The sequence below is a fragment of the Rhamphochromis sp. 'chilingali' genome, assembly GCF_963969265.1.
Source record: "Rhamphochromis sp. 'chilingali' genome assembly, chromosome: 8".
Lineage (NCBI taxonomy): Eukaryota > Metazoa > Chordata > Actinopteri > Cichliformes > Cichlidae > Rhamphochromis > Rhamphochromis sp. 'chilingali'.
The window spans coordinates 25,746,884-25,764,353 of record NC_137935.1 but is presented as its reverse complement, the minus strand read 5'-3'; the positions used below and the strand labels follow the sequence as shown (position 1 = coordinate 25,764,353).

The window sequence follows — 17,470 nt, the reverse complement described above, 5'->3', positions numbered from 1 at the left end:
AACGTCAAATTTCAAAAATGTTGTAATTCAAAAATAATACAAAAAAAGGATAATGGCCAAATGGAAACAGGTGGGAGGAGATCTGCTTAAACACATTAGGAACACCAAGTAATAGGAAAGACAAAACAAACGGTAATAAAAATGTCATTCCAATACAGCACTTATTAATTGAAATGAAAACCAAAAACAAATAACAATTACATCCAATTAAAGAAGAAACCACCAGTTAAAATAAACTAACAAATAGACCAGAAACAGGGGGTATAGCGGAAGCTCAACACCAGTAAACCATGGAACAACATATATATTAATTCTTTGCATACAGTAACTATGCTAACATGTTAGGAAACACAAAATAATTGAATCATCCTACAAAAAAATTGCAATCAAAGCTGAACTTGTGAACAACACAGAAACACACACAGCAACACGAACATAAATTAATGAATTAATAAACAAATAAACAACCAATAAATATTATAGGAGACAACGATACAAAACAAGAAACATTTCAAAAACATTGAAAAATTGACAGCGACCCTCTGACCAGCATGCTTCACAAACAAATGGGGGTTTTTTTGGTCTTGCGGGGCTGAGATATAATATATCACATGTAACCCTTCTGGAATATATCCAACCAGTTTGAAGCAGAAATATTGTTTCAGTGACAAGTTATAGTCCACAATCACTTTTTGGCAGCTTGAAAATCGCATATTATCAGTGTTATTGTTCTTGTACAAGTTATTCAGCAGTTCTAAGGGACTCTTTGAGATATAATATTTGACATATGACCCATCTGAATGACATGCAGCAAGTTTGAAGCAGAAATAGTATTTCAGTGACAAGATATAGGCGGCAATCACTTTTTGGCAGGCTGAAAATGGCATATTATCAATGTTAATGTTCCTTTAAAAGTTATTCAGCAGTTCTTGGAGAGTGTTTGGGATATAATATGTCACATGTAACCCTTCTGGATAATATCCAAAAATTTTGAAGCAGAAACATTGTTTCAGTGACAAGATATAGGTGGCAATCACTTTTTGGCAGGTTGAAAATTGCATATTGTCAGTTTTATTGTTCCCTTAATGGTAATTTAGCAGTTCTGAGGGACTGTTTGAGATGTAATATTTGACATATGACCCTTCTGAATGACATCCACCAAGTTTGAAGCAGAAATAGTATCTCAGTGACAAGTTATAGTCCACAATCACTTTTTGGCAGGTCGAAAATGACATATTATCGGTATTAATGTTATTTGAAAAGTTATTCAGCAGTTCTTGGAGACTGTTTGGGATATAATATATCACATGTAACCCTTCTGGAGGATATCCAACAATTTTGAAGCAGAAATATTGTTTCAGTGACAAGATATAGGCGGCAATCACTTTTTGACAGGTTGGAAATTGCATATTATCAGTTTTATCGTTCCCTTAATGGTTATTCTGTCACGGCGGGGTGCGCCGGTGTGTAATGGAAACAGGACCCAAAAGCAGATGAGGACGAGGAGTTGAAGTTTGAACAGAAAAAGTGATCCTTTATTAGATGACGGCAGAAGTAAACCAGGAAACCAAAGTAAACTGACAAGACACTAAGAAACAAAATACTAAACAGTACTGAGACCAAAAACTGTAACTATGACTGAGGTGGAAATAAACAGGCTAAAACTAGACCTATGACTGAGGTGAGGTAACCAGACGACCCGACAATGGCATGCAGAAAACAAAGGGCTTAAATACATACATGAGGTGATCAGGGGAAGTGGAGACACATGGGGGAACAGCTGACTGACATAAACCTAATGACAGGACCAGGAGAGGAAAGCTAAATACAATGAACAAAGAACACATGACACTGTCAGAATAAAACAGGAAACACTAAAACTAGACATGACAATACAAACTTAACAAACCTAATGCGTGGTGAATAATACAAGAACCCAAAACATAGAAAACCAGAGGAACAATAAACAATAACAGCCCAAACTAAAGACAGATAGGAAAAGACACAAAACTAATCACACAAAAAAACGAGACAAATACAAACATAAACTCAGAGCGCTGGGTCAGAGACCCAGCCTGTGACATATTCAGCAGTTCTAAGGGACTGTTTGGGATATAATGTGTCACATAGGACCCTTCAGAATGACATGCAGCAAGTTTGAAGCAGAAATAGTATTTCATTAACAAGATATAGGCCACAATCACTTTTTGGCAGGCTGAAAATGGCATATTATCAAAGTTAATGTTCCTTTACAGGTTATCCAGCAGTTCTAAGGGACTGTTTGAGATATAATGTGTCACATAGGACCCTTCAGAATGACATGCAGCAAGTTTGAAGCAGAAATATTGTTTCAGTGACAAGATATAGGCCACAATCACTTTTTGGCAGCTTGAAAATGGCATATTATCAGTGTTATTGTTCCTGTACAAGTTATTCAGCAGTTCTTGGAGAGGTTTTGGGATACAATATATCACATGTAACCTTTCTGGAATATATCCAACAAGTTTGAAGCAGAAATATTGTTTCAGTGACAAGTTATAGGCCACAATCACTTTTTGGTAGCGCTAAAATGCCATGTTCTCAGTCGTTATTCTGCACAAACAAGAAAGAGTCATGGTGATACTGGCACAATAGGTCTTTATTGTTTTAACTACTATTCGACAGTCTTATAACAAACATGAACAACGAGAGTAGACATACTAAACCTGTAGGCATTAATTATTCCATCGTGATGCGTGTAGTCATTCGTGACTGCGCTACACACTGAAAGCAACCTTCTGATAGCGTCATAATTCGGTTACAAGAAACGTTAAAGCTCCATAAATGCATACCTTTGCCTAATAACAAAGGCATAAATGTGTTTGGGTTTCCCCCCCCCCCCCCCCCCCCCCCACATTATATCAGTTGCACGGAAGTAGCTGGCAACGCAAGTAATCCGGGCGCTGCAGCTTTAAGCAGCAGAGAAGTTTAATTAATTCTAGTTTTATTCCAGACCCCAATATCCTGAGGCTATGTATTTGCATAATGATCTTAACTGCTTTCATAGAGAAACACCTTATAAAAAGCCTTATAATTTGACTTATAACTTTCTTACAAGTGTGATGTGTATTGTCAACCCGTTCTCACTCCCAAAGCGTAACATTTTACGCTAGGTGACAAATCGTCACCATATTACATTTTCGGCTACCCACCACGTTCCTAAATGACGACCTCGGAAAAAGAGGGAATATGAGAACCGTCTGGACTGAACCTACACATGTTCGCTCTTTTTCTTCAAATCGCTTAGAAACACGCTATTTAACATCATTAAAGTCCTGGTTAAGGTCAGGAATAAGGTTATGGTCAGGGCTAGGGATAAGGTTAGGTTTAGGGCTGGAATACAGGGCTGGAACGTCTATTACCGCGGGAGCGTCATTGCACTGGATTCCAGCCATAACCCGCCGCGTACCATAAGAACGCCGAAGGTCTCCTTTCGCGTTCCTCAGGAACGCCGCGGGACGTGACAAAACGTCGACATGTTACGCCTCGGGAGTGAGAACGCTCTGGTATTGTCAACATAAGAATGTACCGCATTAGGATTTAACGCCACATTTGACCTCCGACCTTTTGTTCTGACTTGTCATACAGACTATAGTGAGGGTCAAAAAGATGATAATGTTATTTAGAGCTATGTTCCTTACGGCCATTGGCAACATTTAGGAGATTATATACCAATATATGTGGATTCTAATATCACATATCCTGTCATCCTGTATCTCTGTGAGGTCAGAGGTCAAATTTACAAATAAATACCTCTTATCTGTGACCTACTCCTACATAAAGTTTGTGTAATCAGAGTAAAACATCTGCCATATTTTAATAAAGTAGTTGCTACTAAAATGTTTGATTTTGAATAGAAGACAAACACACATGTTCAGTCTAGGCTGAAAATGTACACATTTGTGTGACAATGAAAACATGCAATATTCACAATATACTCTTTTTAGGACTTTATTAATGAATTAAAAAAAATCAATTTGGAATGCCCAATAAGATCGCAGGGCTCGCAAAATTGCCCGTCGGGCTATATGATAACCCGACGGGCGGGGCTGAGATAGATTTTGGTCGCCCGACCGGAGATATCGCTAGCTCCGAGACGTCGGGCTAGAGATTTTGCGAGCCCCGAGTTGTGTATTAGTTGATAAAAAATAAATAAAACCCCAATAATCTGACAATTCCCTCTGAGCAAGCACTCGGCGACAGTGGGGAGGAAAAACTTTCTTTTAAAAGCAAGAAACCTCCGGCAGAACCAGGCTCAGTGAGGGACGGCCATCTGGCTCGACCGGTCGTGGGATTTTTAAAGTGACTCATTGGATGTGAAATAAATTAGCTTGTTTGAATCGTTTGTTGTTAGCCAATTTAAAGAGTCACTTTGATGTCAACTAATACACTTAAACTGTCCAAATAATTTTAAAGAAATATTTAGAGCCTCCCTGGGAAAGTCTATGCCAGGGTGCTGGAAAGGAGAGTTCGTCCGTTAGTCGAACCTCGGATACAGGAGGAACAATGCGGTTTTCGTCCTGGTCGCGGAACACTGGACCAGCTCTTTATCCTCTCCAGGATACTTGAGGGTGCATGGGAGTTTGCCCAACCAGTCTACATGTGTTTTGTGGACTTGGAGAAGGCATTCGACCGTGTCCCTCGGGGTGTCCTGTGGGAGGTGTTGCGGGAATATGGGGTGTCTGGCCCATTGCTACGGGCCATTTGATCCCTATACAACCGTTGCAAGAGCTTGGTTCGCATTGCCGGCAATAAGTCGGACTCGTTCCTGGTGGGTGATGGGCTCCGCCACGGCTGCCCTTTGTCTCCGGTTCTGTTCATAATTTTTATGGACAGGATTTCTAGGCGCAGCCAAGTGGCGGAGGGCTTTCGCTTTGGTGGCCTCAGAATCTCATCTCTGATTTTTGCAGATGATGTGGTTCTGTTGGCTTCATCGGGTGAGGGCCTCCAGCTCGCACTGGAACGGTTCACAGCCGAGTGTGAAGCAGCGGGAATGAGGATCAGCACCTCCAAATCTGAGCCAGCTGAGGTGGTTCGGGCATCTGACAAGGATGCCCCCTGGGCGCCTCCTGGGTGAGGTGTTCCAGGCATGTCCCACCGGGAGGAGGCCCCGGGGCAGACCCAGGACACGCTGGAGAGATTATATCTCTCGGCTGGCCTGGGAACGCCTTGGTATTCCCCTGGATAAGCTGGAGGAGGTGGCTGGTGAGAGGGAGGTCTGGGCCTCTTTGCTTAGGCTGCTGCCCCCGCGACCCGGCCCCGGATAAAGCGGATGAAGATGGATGGATGGATGGATGGATATTTAGAGCAATCCTGATGGATTGCTCTAAATATTCATTTTGTTTTCTTGGAAATATAATATCTTTAAATTCGTTCAAAAGTGTCTGGGAGATATTGTCAGTTTCTGGTAGCTGGTCTTCATCGTTCTATGTTTTTCCACACCATGCGAAAAACCTTGCAAGTCGGTTTTGCTTTTTTCGGAACAGGTGGTCTTTGAATATCGAAATCACCACTTGTTGGTACGGCGAAGCAACAGTCAACGTAATGGTAACAAGGTTAGGTGTAATACCCAGTTCCTTTGTAATGTCTTTGAAAATTGCCTTTTCAAGACTTTTGATCCTCTTTTTTTTTATATTTAGAGTTTCTTCTTTAAGTTGCGCCCACAGAGCTATGAAGAGACCCTGCTGAATCTCATCGGATGGCGACACATTTGCCTCTCTTGAGGCATGTGTGATTACTGCCTTTATGAGCTCTTTAACAAGCAACTGTTCCTCTGACAGTGGAGCTTCCACTGTCACATCATTACAAGGTGCAGAGGGCTCAGCCTCGCACACGTCACACTCCTTTGTGGAGTCCTTGGTGGGCTCAGGCACTGGTGCATCTTTTGGCCCCTCATGATTCAGTTGCTGGGTGCATGAATTGGGGCAACATGCACAGTGCTCCGATTTCTCCCCCAAGTTGACACTAGGCCCTTGGCCGAAACCACCCAGTACGTGCTGTTCCTTGAGCATTTTCTTGTTTTTGGATTTTAAGTTGTTATGAAGTTCCTCAAGCTCAGTGCTCTTTTTTAGGACTTCACTGTATTTGTAGTTTAAGTTCTTATTCTGTCCCTCGAGCTCTGAGTTCTTTCTCAGGATTTCATCATTTTTGGATTTTAAGTTGTTATTAAGTTCCTCAAGCTCAGTGTTCTTTTTTAGGACTTCACTGTATTTGTAGTTTAAGTTCTTATTCTGTCCCTCGAGCTCTGAGTTCTTTCTCAGGATTTCATCATTTTTGGATTTTAAGTTGTTATTAAGTTCCTCAAGCTCAGTGCTCTTTTTTAGGACTTCACTGTATTTGTAGCTTAAGTTCTTATTCTGTCCGCTAAGCTTTGTGTTCTTTTTTAGGACTTCACTGTATTTGTAGTTTAAGTTCTTATTCTGTCCCTTGAGCTCTGTGTTCTTTTTTAGGATTTCACTGTATTTGTAGTTTACGTTCTTATTCTGTCCCCAGAGCTCTGTGTTCTTTTTTAGGATTTCACTGTATTTGTATTTTAAGTTATTAAGTTCCTCAGTCTCCAGGTTCTTAAGCTCGAGTTTCCCATAGAGCTCCTGGTTAATAGCTTCTTTTTCTTTAAGCAGGTGGGACATTTGTCTTAATTCAGCACATTTGCGTTTGTTTTGTGTCATCAGGTTTAAAATCTTCTCCTGTGCTTGATTAAACATTATTTTCCAGCCCTCATTTATATTATCCACATTGGGCTGCCTTTTTTTGCTGTGTTTTCTCTGAGACATGTTGGAATCTTAATAAAACAACTGTGTAAATGATCCAACTGTTTCAAAATGTTTCTCAGGTTTAGGTTTGAATGCTGCGAACACGAGTGCTGTGAATAAACTGACTAAGTTTGCAATTCTCACCCCTATTTATGCCTTTCGAATGGATCAGACGCCTTTGATCTGCATGCACGATATATGATGTCATAGGGCTTTGGAGCGTGATGTCACGGGGGTGGGCGTGGAAAGGATTTTGGCCCGATTCGCCATTTTGGGGGTCTAAACAAAGCGTAGTGACGTATACTGAACACAATAAATTATATAATGTAAACGACTACCTGAAAAACAGGTAGAACGATACTTTTGTATCGTTTATTGCATTTATGGAGGGAGTGATGTATGCTGGGTAATGGCACAGCTAGCGACTGGGTGACTTTATTCACCCGCTTCGGCTGTTATCAGTCCATACAATGGGCGTTATTAGCACAAATCAGTCCCACAGATATGGGCCATCTCCTGCTAGATTGTTCAGAAGGTTGTTCTCATCCATCCAGATGGAGGATCACTAACAGGAGCGTGGAAGACTCCAGAATCCACTCTGGCTGCAATCCGGTGGATACAGCAGTGAGTACAGGTAAGACCATTTAAACGGACAGCATTTATAGAATGACTATTAAAAGTCAGTGTGTGTCAGTAATGTTAATGTGGTTAGGTTAGTAATACACCGAGTGCTAATATAACAGCTTTAAGATGCATTTGTAGATATTATTACGTGTTTTACCATCTTTATGGTGCTAGCTTAAAGTTACGGTGTAAACGTTAGCTTATATTGTAGTAAGGCTGTTACTGTTTAAACGATGTTAGCACAGAAATATTAGCTTCTGTCATGACTGATGAAGTTACTAGTTAATAAAGTTTTCAGTAAAGTGTTTAATCGCAGCCACAGACTGACAGCAAATATGTCGATTAGCTTCAGTGCATCTATAATAAATATGTGCAAGTTTCAGTGCTTCGTTTAAACTGTATGATACTTATACTGACCCAGGGTCAGTTTAAAATACAATCCTAGCCGTGTGAACAAAGCCTGGCTCCTTTAAGCCTGCATGACAAACCTCAGAATGCAGGTTATTATTACGCTTTCCTGCTGGCACACCTGTCACACCTGAGAGTCAGCTAGAAACTTACAGTGACGTGGACATCATGCAAAGACTGCCAGACTCTGTAATACTGCAAATGATCAGTGACTCATGTTAACACTAAACTTTAAACGGTACCTCTGTGTCTCTGTGTGCTGAACATCTAGGATTGAGTCAGGCTGCATTGACTGTGGGACTTTAATGTGTTAAAAGCAGGTTGAAGACGGCTCAGAAACATTTGAAGATTACAATTTAGCATTATGGCTGCTGGTGGTTTGTAAAGCCTCTACTCAGCTGTATTTTTGTTACTAATTTATGTTCGTTGTTGTTTAACACAGATTTCAGAAGAGCAAATATGCTTAATAGTTTAACTAGATTTCATTTGTCAGTGTGGGACTGCTGAGTCACCTGAAGAACTCGTTTCATTCATTCTCCACATGATGTTCATTTACAGAAATGTTTCACAGGAACTGATTTCTCCCAAAGGGTGAACTAGTGTGTTTCCATAGATTACCTCTGTATGAATGTACTTCTTAAATGAAGGCAAGTGTTTGTCCTTTTTTGTTCCTCAGGTACAGTACGTGATATCAAGGGCAGGCGGTCAACACTGGGGGTAGACAAGAAGCAGACGTACTTCCAAGAGGGAGCTGCAGTGAGGTCAGAGGTCAGAATCTGAAACAGCTCAGGTTTATATTTTAGGTGTTATAAAAAATCAAAATGTATTTATAAAGAAACCTTTAAATAATAGTCATAATTATGATTATTATAAGAAATATCAAACATTTAAGTGGATTTTCTGTTACACATATTGTGTTAGCCCTGCAATAAACTGGCAGCCTGTCTTTGTCCTGTATCAGCTGGGATAGGCTTCATCCTCCCGCAACCTTGAATTGGATACATTTTATTCCAATTATGTAATCTGATCATTTACAAACTCAAGGTATCTAATCAAAATGTAAGTAATAATTATAAAATGGGAAAGCAGAAATAAGTGTGACGTAAATGTGTGAGCTGACATAGAGGACAGCTACATGTAGTCTGAAAAACCTTTGTTGTCAAGTTTGCAGGTCTATCAGCACGAGACATTCTTACATAGAAGAGACGTTAAAGTCTCTGACTCAGTGAAGCATTATTGGTCCCGTCTGTTTGGATAAATATAGTAAGTTGATGTATGTCCATTTATTGACACATTTTCTTAAGTGCTTATCCAGTTCAGGATCACAGTGGAGCTGCAGCTGGATATGTTCACTAAATAAACCTTACAAAAGTTAACACTACAGGGAGTGCAGAATTATTAGGCAAATGAGTATTTTGTCCACATCATCCTCTTCATGCATGTTGTCTTACTCCAAGCTGTATAGGCTCGAAAGCCTACTACCAATTAAGCATATTAGGTGATGTGCATCTCTGTAATGAGAAGGGGTGTGGTCTAATGACATCAACACCCTATATCAGGTGTGCATAATTATTAGGCAACGTCCTTTCCTTTGGCAAAATGGGTCAAAAGAAGGACTTGACAGGCTCAGAAAAGTCAAAAATAGTGAGATATCTTGCAGAGGGATGCAGCAGTCTCAAAATTGCAAAGCTTCTGAAGCGTGATCATCGACCAATCAAGCGTTTCATTCAAAATAGTCAACAGGGTCGCAAGAAGCGTGTGGAAAAACCAAGGTGCAAAATAACTGCCCATGAACTGAGAAAAGTCAAGCGTGCAGCTGCCAAGATGCCACTTGCCACCAGTTTGGCCATATTTCAGAGCTGCAACATCACTGGAGTGCCCAAAAGCACAAGGTGTGCAATACTCAGAGACATGGCCAAGGTAAGAAAGGCTGAAAGACGACCACCACTGAACAAGACACACAAGCTGAAACATCAAGACTGGGCCAAGAAATATCTCAAGACTGATTTTTCTAAGGTTTTATGGACTGATGAAATGAGAGTGAGTCTTGATGGGCCCGTGGCTGGATTGGTAAAGGGCAGAGAGCTCCAGTCCGACTCAGACGCCAGCAAGGTGGAGGTGGAGTACTGGTTTGGGCTGGTATCATCAAAGATGAGCTTGTGGGGCCTTTTCGGGTTGAGGATGGAGTCAAGCTCAACTCCCAGTCCTACTGCCAGTTTCTGGAAGACACCTTCTTCAAGCAGTGGTACAGGAAGAAGTCTGCATCCTTCAAGAAAAACATGATTTTCATGCAGGACAATGCTCCATCACACGCGTCCAAGTACTCCACAGCGTGGCTGGCAAGAAAGGGTATAAAAGAAGAATTGAGATTGAGAACCTGTGGTCCATCATCAAATGTGAGATTTACAAGGAGGGAAAACAGTACACTTCTCTGAACAGTGTCTGGGAGGCTGTGGTTGCTGCTGCACGCAATGTTGATGGTGAACAGATCAAAACACTGACAGAATCCATGGATGGCAGGCTTTTGAGTGTCCTTGCAAAGAAAGGTGGCTATATTGGTCGCTGATTTGTTTTTGTTTTGTTTTTGAATGTCAGAAATGTATATTTGTGAATGTGGAGATGTTATATTGGTTTCACTGGTAAAAATAAATAATTGAAATGGGTATATATTTGTTTTTTGTTAAGTTGCCTAATAATTATGCACAGTAATAGTCACCTGCACACACAGATATCCCCCTAAAATAGCTAGAACTAAAAACTACTTCCAAAAACATTGAGCTTTGATATTAATGAGTTTTTTGGGTTCATTGAGAACATGGTTGTTGTTCAATTATAAAATTATTCCTCAAAAATACAACTTGCCTAATAATTCTGCACTCCCTGTAAACTTGCATCCATGTACGTTGTTGTCCACAGGATGAGAAAATCAAACTGGAAGACTGTGGAACATGTTAATAAATGTTTGTGTGTTTATGCCTGTGTCTTTCACAGGAGGCGCTGGAAGGTTTCCCTAATAGTTCCTGGTGAATCAAAGCAGAACCATAAAGGTTGCTGGACTGCATGATGGCCTTACCCCTGAGCCGTCATCCTGTTAAAGGAGGAACCACTTAGAAACTGTTTTCAAAGTAGCTGAGCAGATTTCATCTCAAGTAAGCAATTAACTGTTTGTTCGTTTGTTCTGCCACTTAAAGAGCATTTAAGGACATCTTTTGATTGTCCAGTTGAATTAATTCTACTGGCTCTCATGGTCATTTGTTATTATAGACATATTTTTCATGTTCATCCAGCTATTTAGTAAATTCTATCTATTTAGTAATATCCGTCAGCTATAAAATGTAATATAAATATAAAAATATCTAAATATCTCCTGTCCTTTATATTTTAATGATGTAAGTCTGTTATCGTGTTACATTCGCATTCCTCACATATCAATGAGATGCTGTCCAGTACAATCCTACTGACACAGCAGAGGGATAATGACGGCTATTCAACATCGTTACACGACACATTCGAGCTGCATGACGCAGACAAAGTGACTAAATCATCTTTTTGTGGTTTATTGTCTTCAAACCAGCAGACAAAGCCGATTGCAGAAGATGTCAGAGAAGAACTTCAGGCCGTGTACTGAAAAGGTATTTTTTTCTTGTTATCAAAAGACATTTGGAGTGGCAGCTTCTACAACTGTTTGTGCTAAAGTAAAGCTTACAGTCTAAGAAATCACAGTGTTGATATTCAGCACAAAGAGAAAAGCACGCCAGAGACAGTGGTAATGTGGATGACTGTACAGTGTGTGATGTGTAGTATTTCTCCAATCCAGACAAACACACTGCTTTATTGTGTTTTTGAAGTGTGTCTAACACTGGTGACAACTCCTCAAACGTAGCAGAAGGAATCTTTCTTTTTGAAGGACGGCTTCTTCTGCCTTTCACCACAGACGGTCCGTTTATATTTTCATCAAGAGTCTTTTTTTGTGCTGCTGAAGATGTAAAGTCAATGTTATGGCCAACCACTGGCTGTATCTTGGTTGTGTTCCCCGGCAAAACCCAGTAGGCTGGTTCATCTGTGACTGTCTTTGTGCCACGGATCGTCACTGTTGCCTCCACTTTAAACAGAAGTGCAGCGACATGGGTGCAGATCTCAGCAACTCCGGCCATACAGGTGCAGTGTGCAGCTTCGACCTTCCCCGTGGTGCTTACAATTACCCATGGTCGTAATGCAGGTTCATTCAGTCTTTCGGAGTGCAGTACCTGAAACATACAAGGACAAGGTTGATGTAAAGACAATAAATGAAATGAGACAGGGAGGACACAAATTGGCGTTAATAATTTGCCCGATTATCAATGTGTTAATTTGCATCTACTTTACAATTATGGGCATATAATATGATAACGATATTTTAGCAGTTCAATGATAAATGTATAACATTAATTATGGTGGGGGTGGAAAATGGCTATTTCACTCGATGCACTCCAGCTGACTTACCTTGGTATGAATGGCGACGTACTCAGAGTTTGGCTTCTTGAAAATAGCCAAATCTTGCACCCAGCCATTTGTAAATTGGATGTGCGCCTCCAGTGACTTGTAATTACGAAACTGGTTCGCTGTGTAAGCGCTTACTCCACAAACAAGATACGTGAAGATATCGGGGTAGGACAGTGGCGGTCTGGGTCTTTACTCCACTGCCGTATTTCATATGGGTCCAGATTTGCGATTTTTTCAAGTACCGAAACAAAAGGGATGTTTTAGCTGACTTTGTTTATAGCATTTTTTTTTTACATGTAATGTGTTTATTTGAATGTTTGTAATAAGTGTTTAATAACGTTCAAAAACAATCTTTTTGGCAAAAAATTAAAATGTATGTGGATATACATGGTAGATGCTGACAAAGTAAATGGCAATTAGAGGTGGGTGAATCATCCAAATGTCAGTAGTGTCGGTACTGAATCTATACTAGTGCGTTAGAATCGATAGAATAGAATCGTTAGAATCGATACTTGGTATTGTTTCTATTCTCTTACGTTCAGTATGTACCCCACTGACTTGTGTTAAATAAATTATTTCTTTGGAAATAAAAATACACATGCACAAACCTTACACATGCACTATGAGAAAGGTCTGAACCTTTTTGTGTTGACTTTACAGAACAAGCTTTAGTTTGATTAAGTTTTATTTTGAAACTTTTGCCGGTTTCGACCGGAAATGCCCGTTCAACTTTTTGTGGCGGCTTCGCGAGCGCTGTAACACCAACGTACCAGAGAAGGTATAGATAGCCCCGAAGTTATGAAGCGTTGCTCCATCAGCTCGAGGTCGCGGGTGTGTCACAGCGTGGGTGCCATCGCTCTGTGACCGGTACTGAGTCATCTGGGTGGAACATGTCTGTAGTAACAGTTCAGCTCGGTCAGTGCGGTAACCAGGTGGGTCAGGAGCTGTTTGACATCATTTGTAGCGATGCTCAGGAGGGACAGAGGAAGACGTACAGCGCTGCCAGCTGCGAGCGGTTCTTTCACCAGACCGCACAGGGAGGTACGACGCCTCTCTAATAGTACTAAACAAAGTCCGAGTCCCGTCAACTCATGTTTCCTGCCGTGTTTTTTCCTACACCAGACCTCGTTGCCAGGGCGCTGTTGGTAGATATGGAACCTAAAGTAATCAACCGGAGTATGAGCATGGCTGCAAAGTCTGGCAGGTGGAGCTATGGAGCGAGTTCTCACTTCAGCCAGAAGCAGGGCTCCGGAAACAACTGGGCTAATGGGTAAGGATGGGACAGTATGAGCCCACCTATTCTGGAATGCTGTCATTTGATAGCATTCACGCTGATCACCTGTTTCTTTTACTGATCTAGGTATTGTGTCCATGGTCCTTGTCACAGAGACGCAGTGGAGGAGCTGGTGAGGCGGGAGGTGGAGCGCTGTGACAGACTGGCTGGGCTTATAGCAATGATGAGTGTGGCAGGGGGGACGGGGTCAGGTGTCGGCACCTACGTTACTCAGTGTCTCCGTGATATTTATCCATCATCCTTTATCCTCAACCACCTTACCTGGCCGTACGGGACTGGAGAGGTGTGGACGCTGAACTATCTTTAACATGGTGTAAGAGAGAATCGTGCTACCTTCTGACTGTTTACTTTCAGGTGATCGTCCAGAACTATAACTCTGTGCTGACGCTGGCTCATCTCTACCAATTGTCAGACGCCATACTGGTGCACGAGAACGACACGGTGCACAGGATCTGCAGTCGGCTTCTTAATATCAAACACATCTCTTTCAGTGACGTCAACAGGGTCATCGCCCACCAGCTGGGCAGTATCCTGCAGCCCGCGCTCACCGCTGACTCCCATGGAGCATACAGCAGAAATCCTCTGGGTGAGAAAGGACAAACACTACTCACACCTGCAGTCGTGGACAGAAGTTTACACACTCATGGTGGGCTTGAATGTCATGGTAATTTTTTGAGCTGCTGTTTTTCCAGATGGAACCTTTGTACAGCATACATCTTTAATGATATTAAAAGACAAGAGTTTGGTGCACAAGTTTGAATTTATTTTGGATTTTCCGTATTCCACACAGGGTCAGAAGTATACATACAGGTTCAAATGTATACATACATTCATTTAAATATTTTAATAAGTGTTGCAGAAGGATCTGCAATGTCTTTTAACTTGCCGAGACCAATTCACTTCTTGTTAGTGGTCATGATTGAGTACATCTGGTAGTTTCTCTTTGGCAGCATGACAAGGATGTGTTTCATAGCCCTCAGTGGATTGACCAATACTCAGAACACTGGGAAAGTCCAATGAACTCAGCGAAGATCTAAGAACATCTGTAGATTTGCACAAGTTGGGAAAGTCTCTGAGAGCCATTTCTAAACAACTGCAAGTTCCAGGATCATAAGTTCAAACAATTGTTGGGTCATTAAAAATGTATAATCATATTCTCTGGGGAAAAAAAGCAGTTGAAACAAATGACTAAAGGTTCCCACAGAGTTTGCCTTTCTCACAATACAGCCTTTTTTTGTCAGGTGAATTGGTGAGTGCTCTTGCCTGTCATCCAGAGTACAAGCTACTGAGCTTGTGCACCATCCCACAGATGGCCAGTTCCTCCATAGCCTACAGTACGTTTAGCTGGCCGGGGCTGCTCAAACACCTGCGACAGATGCTCATCTCCAACACAAAGATGGAAGAAGGCAAGTGCACACTAACATAACCGTGTAGCCTGTTATGTCAATGAGATATTGTTGGAAGTGATAGTGAGAGGATCTTTGTTTGTCGTGTGACAGGTATAGACTGGCAGGTGCGTCCTCCTGCTGACCCTGGGCGGAGCAGGAGTCTCACAGGGGGCAGCTTTAACACCTCTCTGGCCAACCTTCTCATCCTGAGAGGGAAAGATGTCTACAGTGCAGAGACAGGTCAGATGGGTGGATGAAACATTGATTTAATTTAATTAAAAGGGGAAAAAGGCAGGTGATTGTGTGAGTTTACCAGATAAATTTATGACAGTCATGTAGGGGATGATGTTTCCAAAAGATTGATTAGAGCAATTCTTTTGTAATAATGTAAGTCTGCAGATTGTACAGAGCAGGGGATGTGAATCATGTGCTTATGTGCTTAGGTGGCATTGATGATCCAGCCCTGTACACCTCCTCGCTCTCATCCAAAGAAGCTTTCAGCTTGTGGAAATCCCCTGTACCCTTTAATAAGTATGAGAAATCTGCCACGCTGGTCAGTAACAGCCAGGCTCTGCTCAGACCTTTGGATGACATGGTGGGAAAAGCCTGGAATATGTTTGCCTCCAGGTGGGTCAGTCCCTGTACATGCACAGTAAGGAAAAGCTGGTCCCAGAAGTATAACTGAGCAGACAGTTTCTCTTTTTAAAAATTATTTTCTTTCACTTTTCCTGTGTTACAGGGCGTACATCCATCAGTACATTAAATTTGGCATCTCAGAGGAGGACTTCCTAGACAGCTTCACATCTCTTGAACAGGTGATCTCCAGCTACAGTCAGCTGTGCTAGCACTGGGGACTACTGTGGCTTTCATGTAGATAAGAAAATAACACCTTATGTGTTTTGTATACATTTTTTATATTGCTGCTTTGATTTCACATAATTCTTTGAATTCCTGGACTCTGACATCTGCACTGGCGAGAACTGAGACACTGGATGTCTCTATTCAAGATATAATGCTGGAGCTACTTTATAATACTTGCATCTCAAGTAGTATAGTGTCAAGTTATAAGATGGGTAATAAAATGCTACATTAGTAAAAACTGTGTAGATCTATGCCAGACACTTGTTACCCCAAATTTGCAATTGCACCACCAGACCTACCTATCAGCTTCCTAGTAGATGCACCAATGGTATCAATTTGAAAATCCCAGTTTTGAGAAAATTTGACCTGTGACCTTAAGGTCAAGGTCACTGCGATTCAAACTGGTTTGACATTTTTAATAGATACACCAATGGTATCGATGTTTGTCACCTTGTTCTTGAGTTATTGCATTCACAAACCTGGGCGTCCACGCCACCTGTCTGACTGGGTGGCTACAAAGGCTGACGGGTAAAAAGTATATCAAAAGATCACCTTGTGAAATCCTCGCTGAGGGATTTGCACAGATCCTGGAGATCTGCCAGTCATTCAGTCAGCAGCAATGTAAATGGCACGTTGCTGGTGTTTGGTCGGGTCAGGAATCCACAAGGGTGGAAACCTCAATGGCTAGAATCTGGAAGCATTTGAGTCAGTGAGGGGCAGGTCACTGAACAAACTGCTCTCCATCAGGGACAATCCATGTTACCTGCTCCACTCCACACTACTGAGCTCATTCTGCTGCAGCCTCATTCAACCACGCTGCCATAAAGAACGCCTCAGGAACCAATTTCTCTTGTTCTCTAAGAAACTCTACCGTAGCTCTTCTTTTTATGACCGCTGAACACACCTGTCAGTTTCTTACATTTAATCTACATACTTTTTTTTTTTTTAAATTAATGCTATTCCCACTATTCTTTTGCAGAATGTCTTATGTTTCTTTAACTCCAATTTTTTCCATTTAATCAGTTGTACATTAACCTTTTGCACTACCTCACCTTATTAGGCTTTCACCTGGGCCTGCAGTACTTGTGCAGTTTTTATTGTAGATTTTACTCTTTTTATTCATAATCCTGCTGCTGTAACAAAGACATTTCCCTTGCAACAAAATAAAGTCATGTGTTACTTAATCAACCATAGCTACTGAAAACATAAGCGAGTGTGTATATTTCTTCTTCCCTTTTTAAGAATGCATCATGTTAAGTTTTTCTATGTTAATAAACTGTATTGGCTACAGCAGCTTAAATATGCATTAAGCAGTAAAATGTCCCAAGCTGAGATCAGCTTAAACGTTTACAGTTGAAATGCAATCGGTGATCATTTTGAAAGGCAGCACCGCACAAAGAAAAGTAGCAAAAGAATCACTTTTCATCTCTTTATTGTTTATGAGTTTTACACAGTAGAAGTGGAGTGACATAAAAGCAAAGAGTCTCTTTAGATAACAGCGTTGTCCGCACGCAGACCCACTAACGTGTAGCTGCAGTGCTCGAGACGAACCCAGAAATGCTGAAGACCAACAACTTCAGCCAGCTTACAGACCGCTGTTGCCAAGCACATCCAACAGCCAA

General features: G+C 41.4%; 1 protein-coding gene across 5 annotated transcripts; it reads left to right on the top strand.

Annotated features, from left to right (window-relative positions):
* Nucleotides 1–7,400: 7,400 nt before the first annotated feature.
* tubd1 (tubulin, delta 1) lies at nucleotides 7,401–17,041 on the top strand. 5 transcript variants are annotated; one of them, XM_080889292.1, is made up of 11 exons: nucleotides 7,401–7,425; nucleotides 8,500–8,591; nucleotides 10,815–10,972; nucleotides 11,401–11,455; nucleotides 13,428–13,575; nucleotides 13,666–13,882; nucleotides 13,954–14,185; nucleotides 14,841–15,005; nucleotides 15,099–15,227; nucleotides 15,431–15,614; nucleotides 15,727–17,041. In XM_080889292.1, exons 5-11 carry the CDS (start codon nucleotides 13,457–13,459, stop codon nucleotides 15,830–15,832), a joined length of 1,152 nt encoding a protein of 383 aa, XP_080745418.1. In that variant the 5' UTR covers nucleotides 7,401–7,425; nucleotides 8,500–8,591; nucleotides 10,815–10,972; nucleotides 11,401–11,455; nucleotides 13,428–13,456; the 3' UTR covers nucleotides 15,833–17,041. The 5 variants fall into 5 exon arrangements, with proteins under 5 accessions (XP_080745418.1, XP_080745416.1, XP_080745417.1 ...); XM_080889290.1 differs by having other exon boundaries at nucleotides 11,398–11,455; XM_080889291.1 differs by lacking the exon at nucleotides 7,401–7,425 and having other exon boundaries at nucleotides 8,502–8,584; nucleotides 11,398–11,455.
* Nucleotides 17,042–17,470: the final 429 nt, after the last annotated feature.

What these genes read in the sequence shown, in the direction of transcription:
- tubd1 (XM_080889288.1), top strand. Translation starts at nt 13,196, where the DNA reads ATGTCTGTAGTAACAGTTCAGCTCGGTCAGTGCGGTAACCAGGTGGGT. An exon ending in GGCCGTACGGGACTGGAGAG is followed by an intron (nt 13,883 to 13,953) that starts GTGTGGACGCTG and finishes GTTTACTTTCAG; the next exon opens with GTGATCGTCCAGAACTATAA. An exon ending in TGGAATATGTTTGCCTCCAG is followed by an intron (nt 15,615 to 15,726) that starts GTGGGTCAGTCC and finishes CCTGTGTTACAG; the next exon opens with GGCGTACATCCATCAGTACA.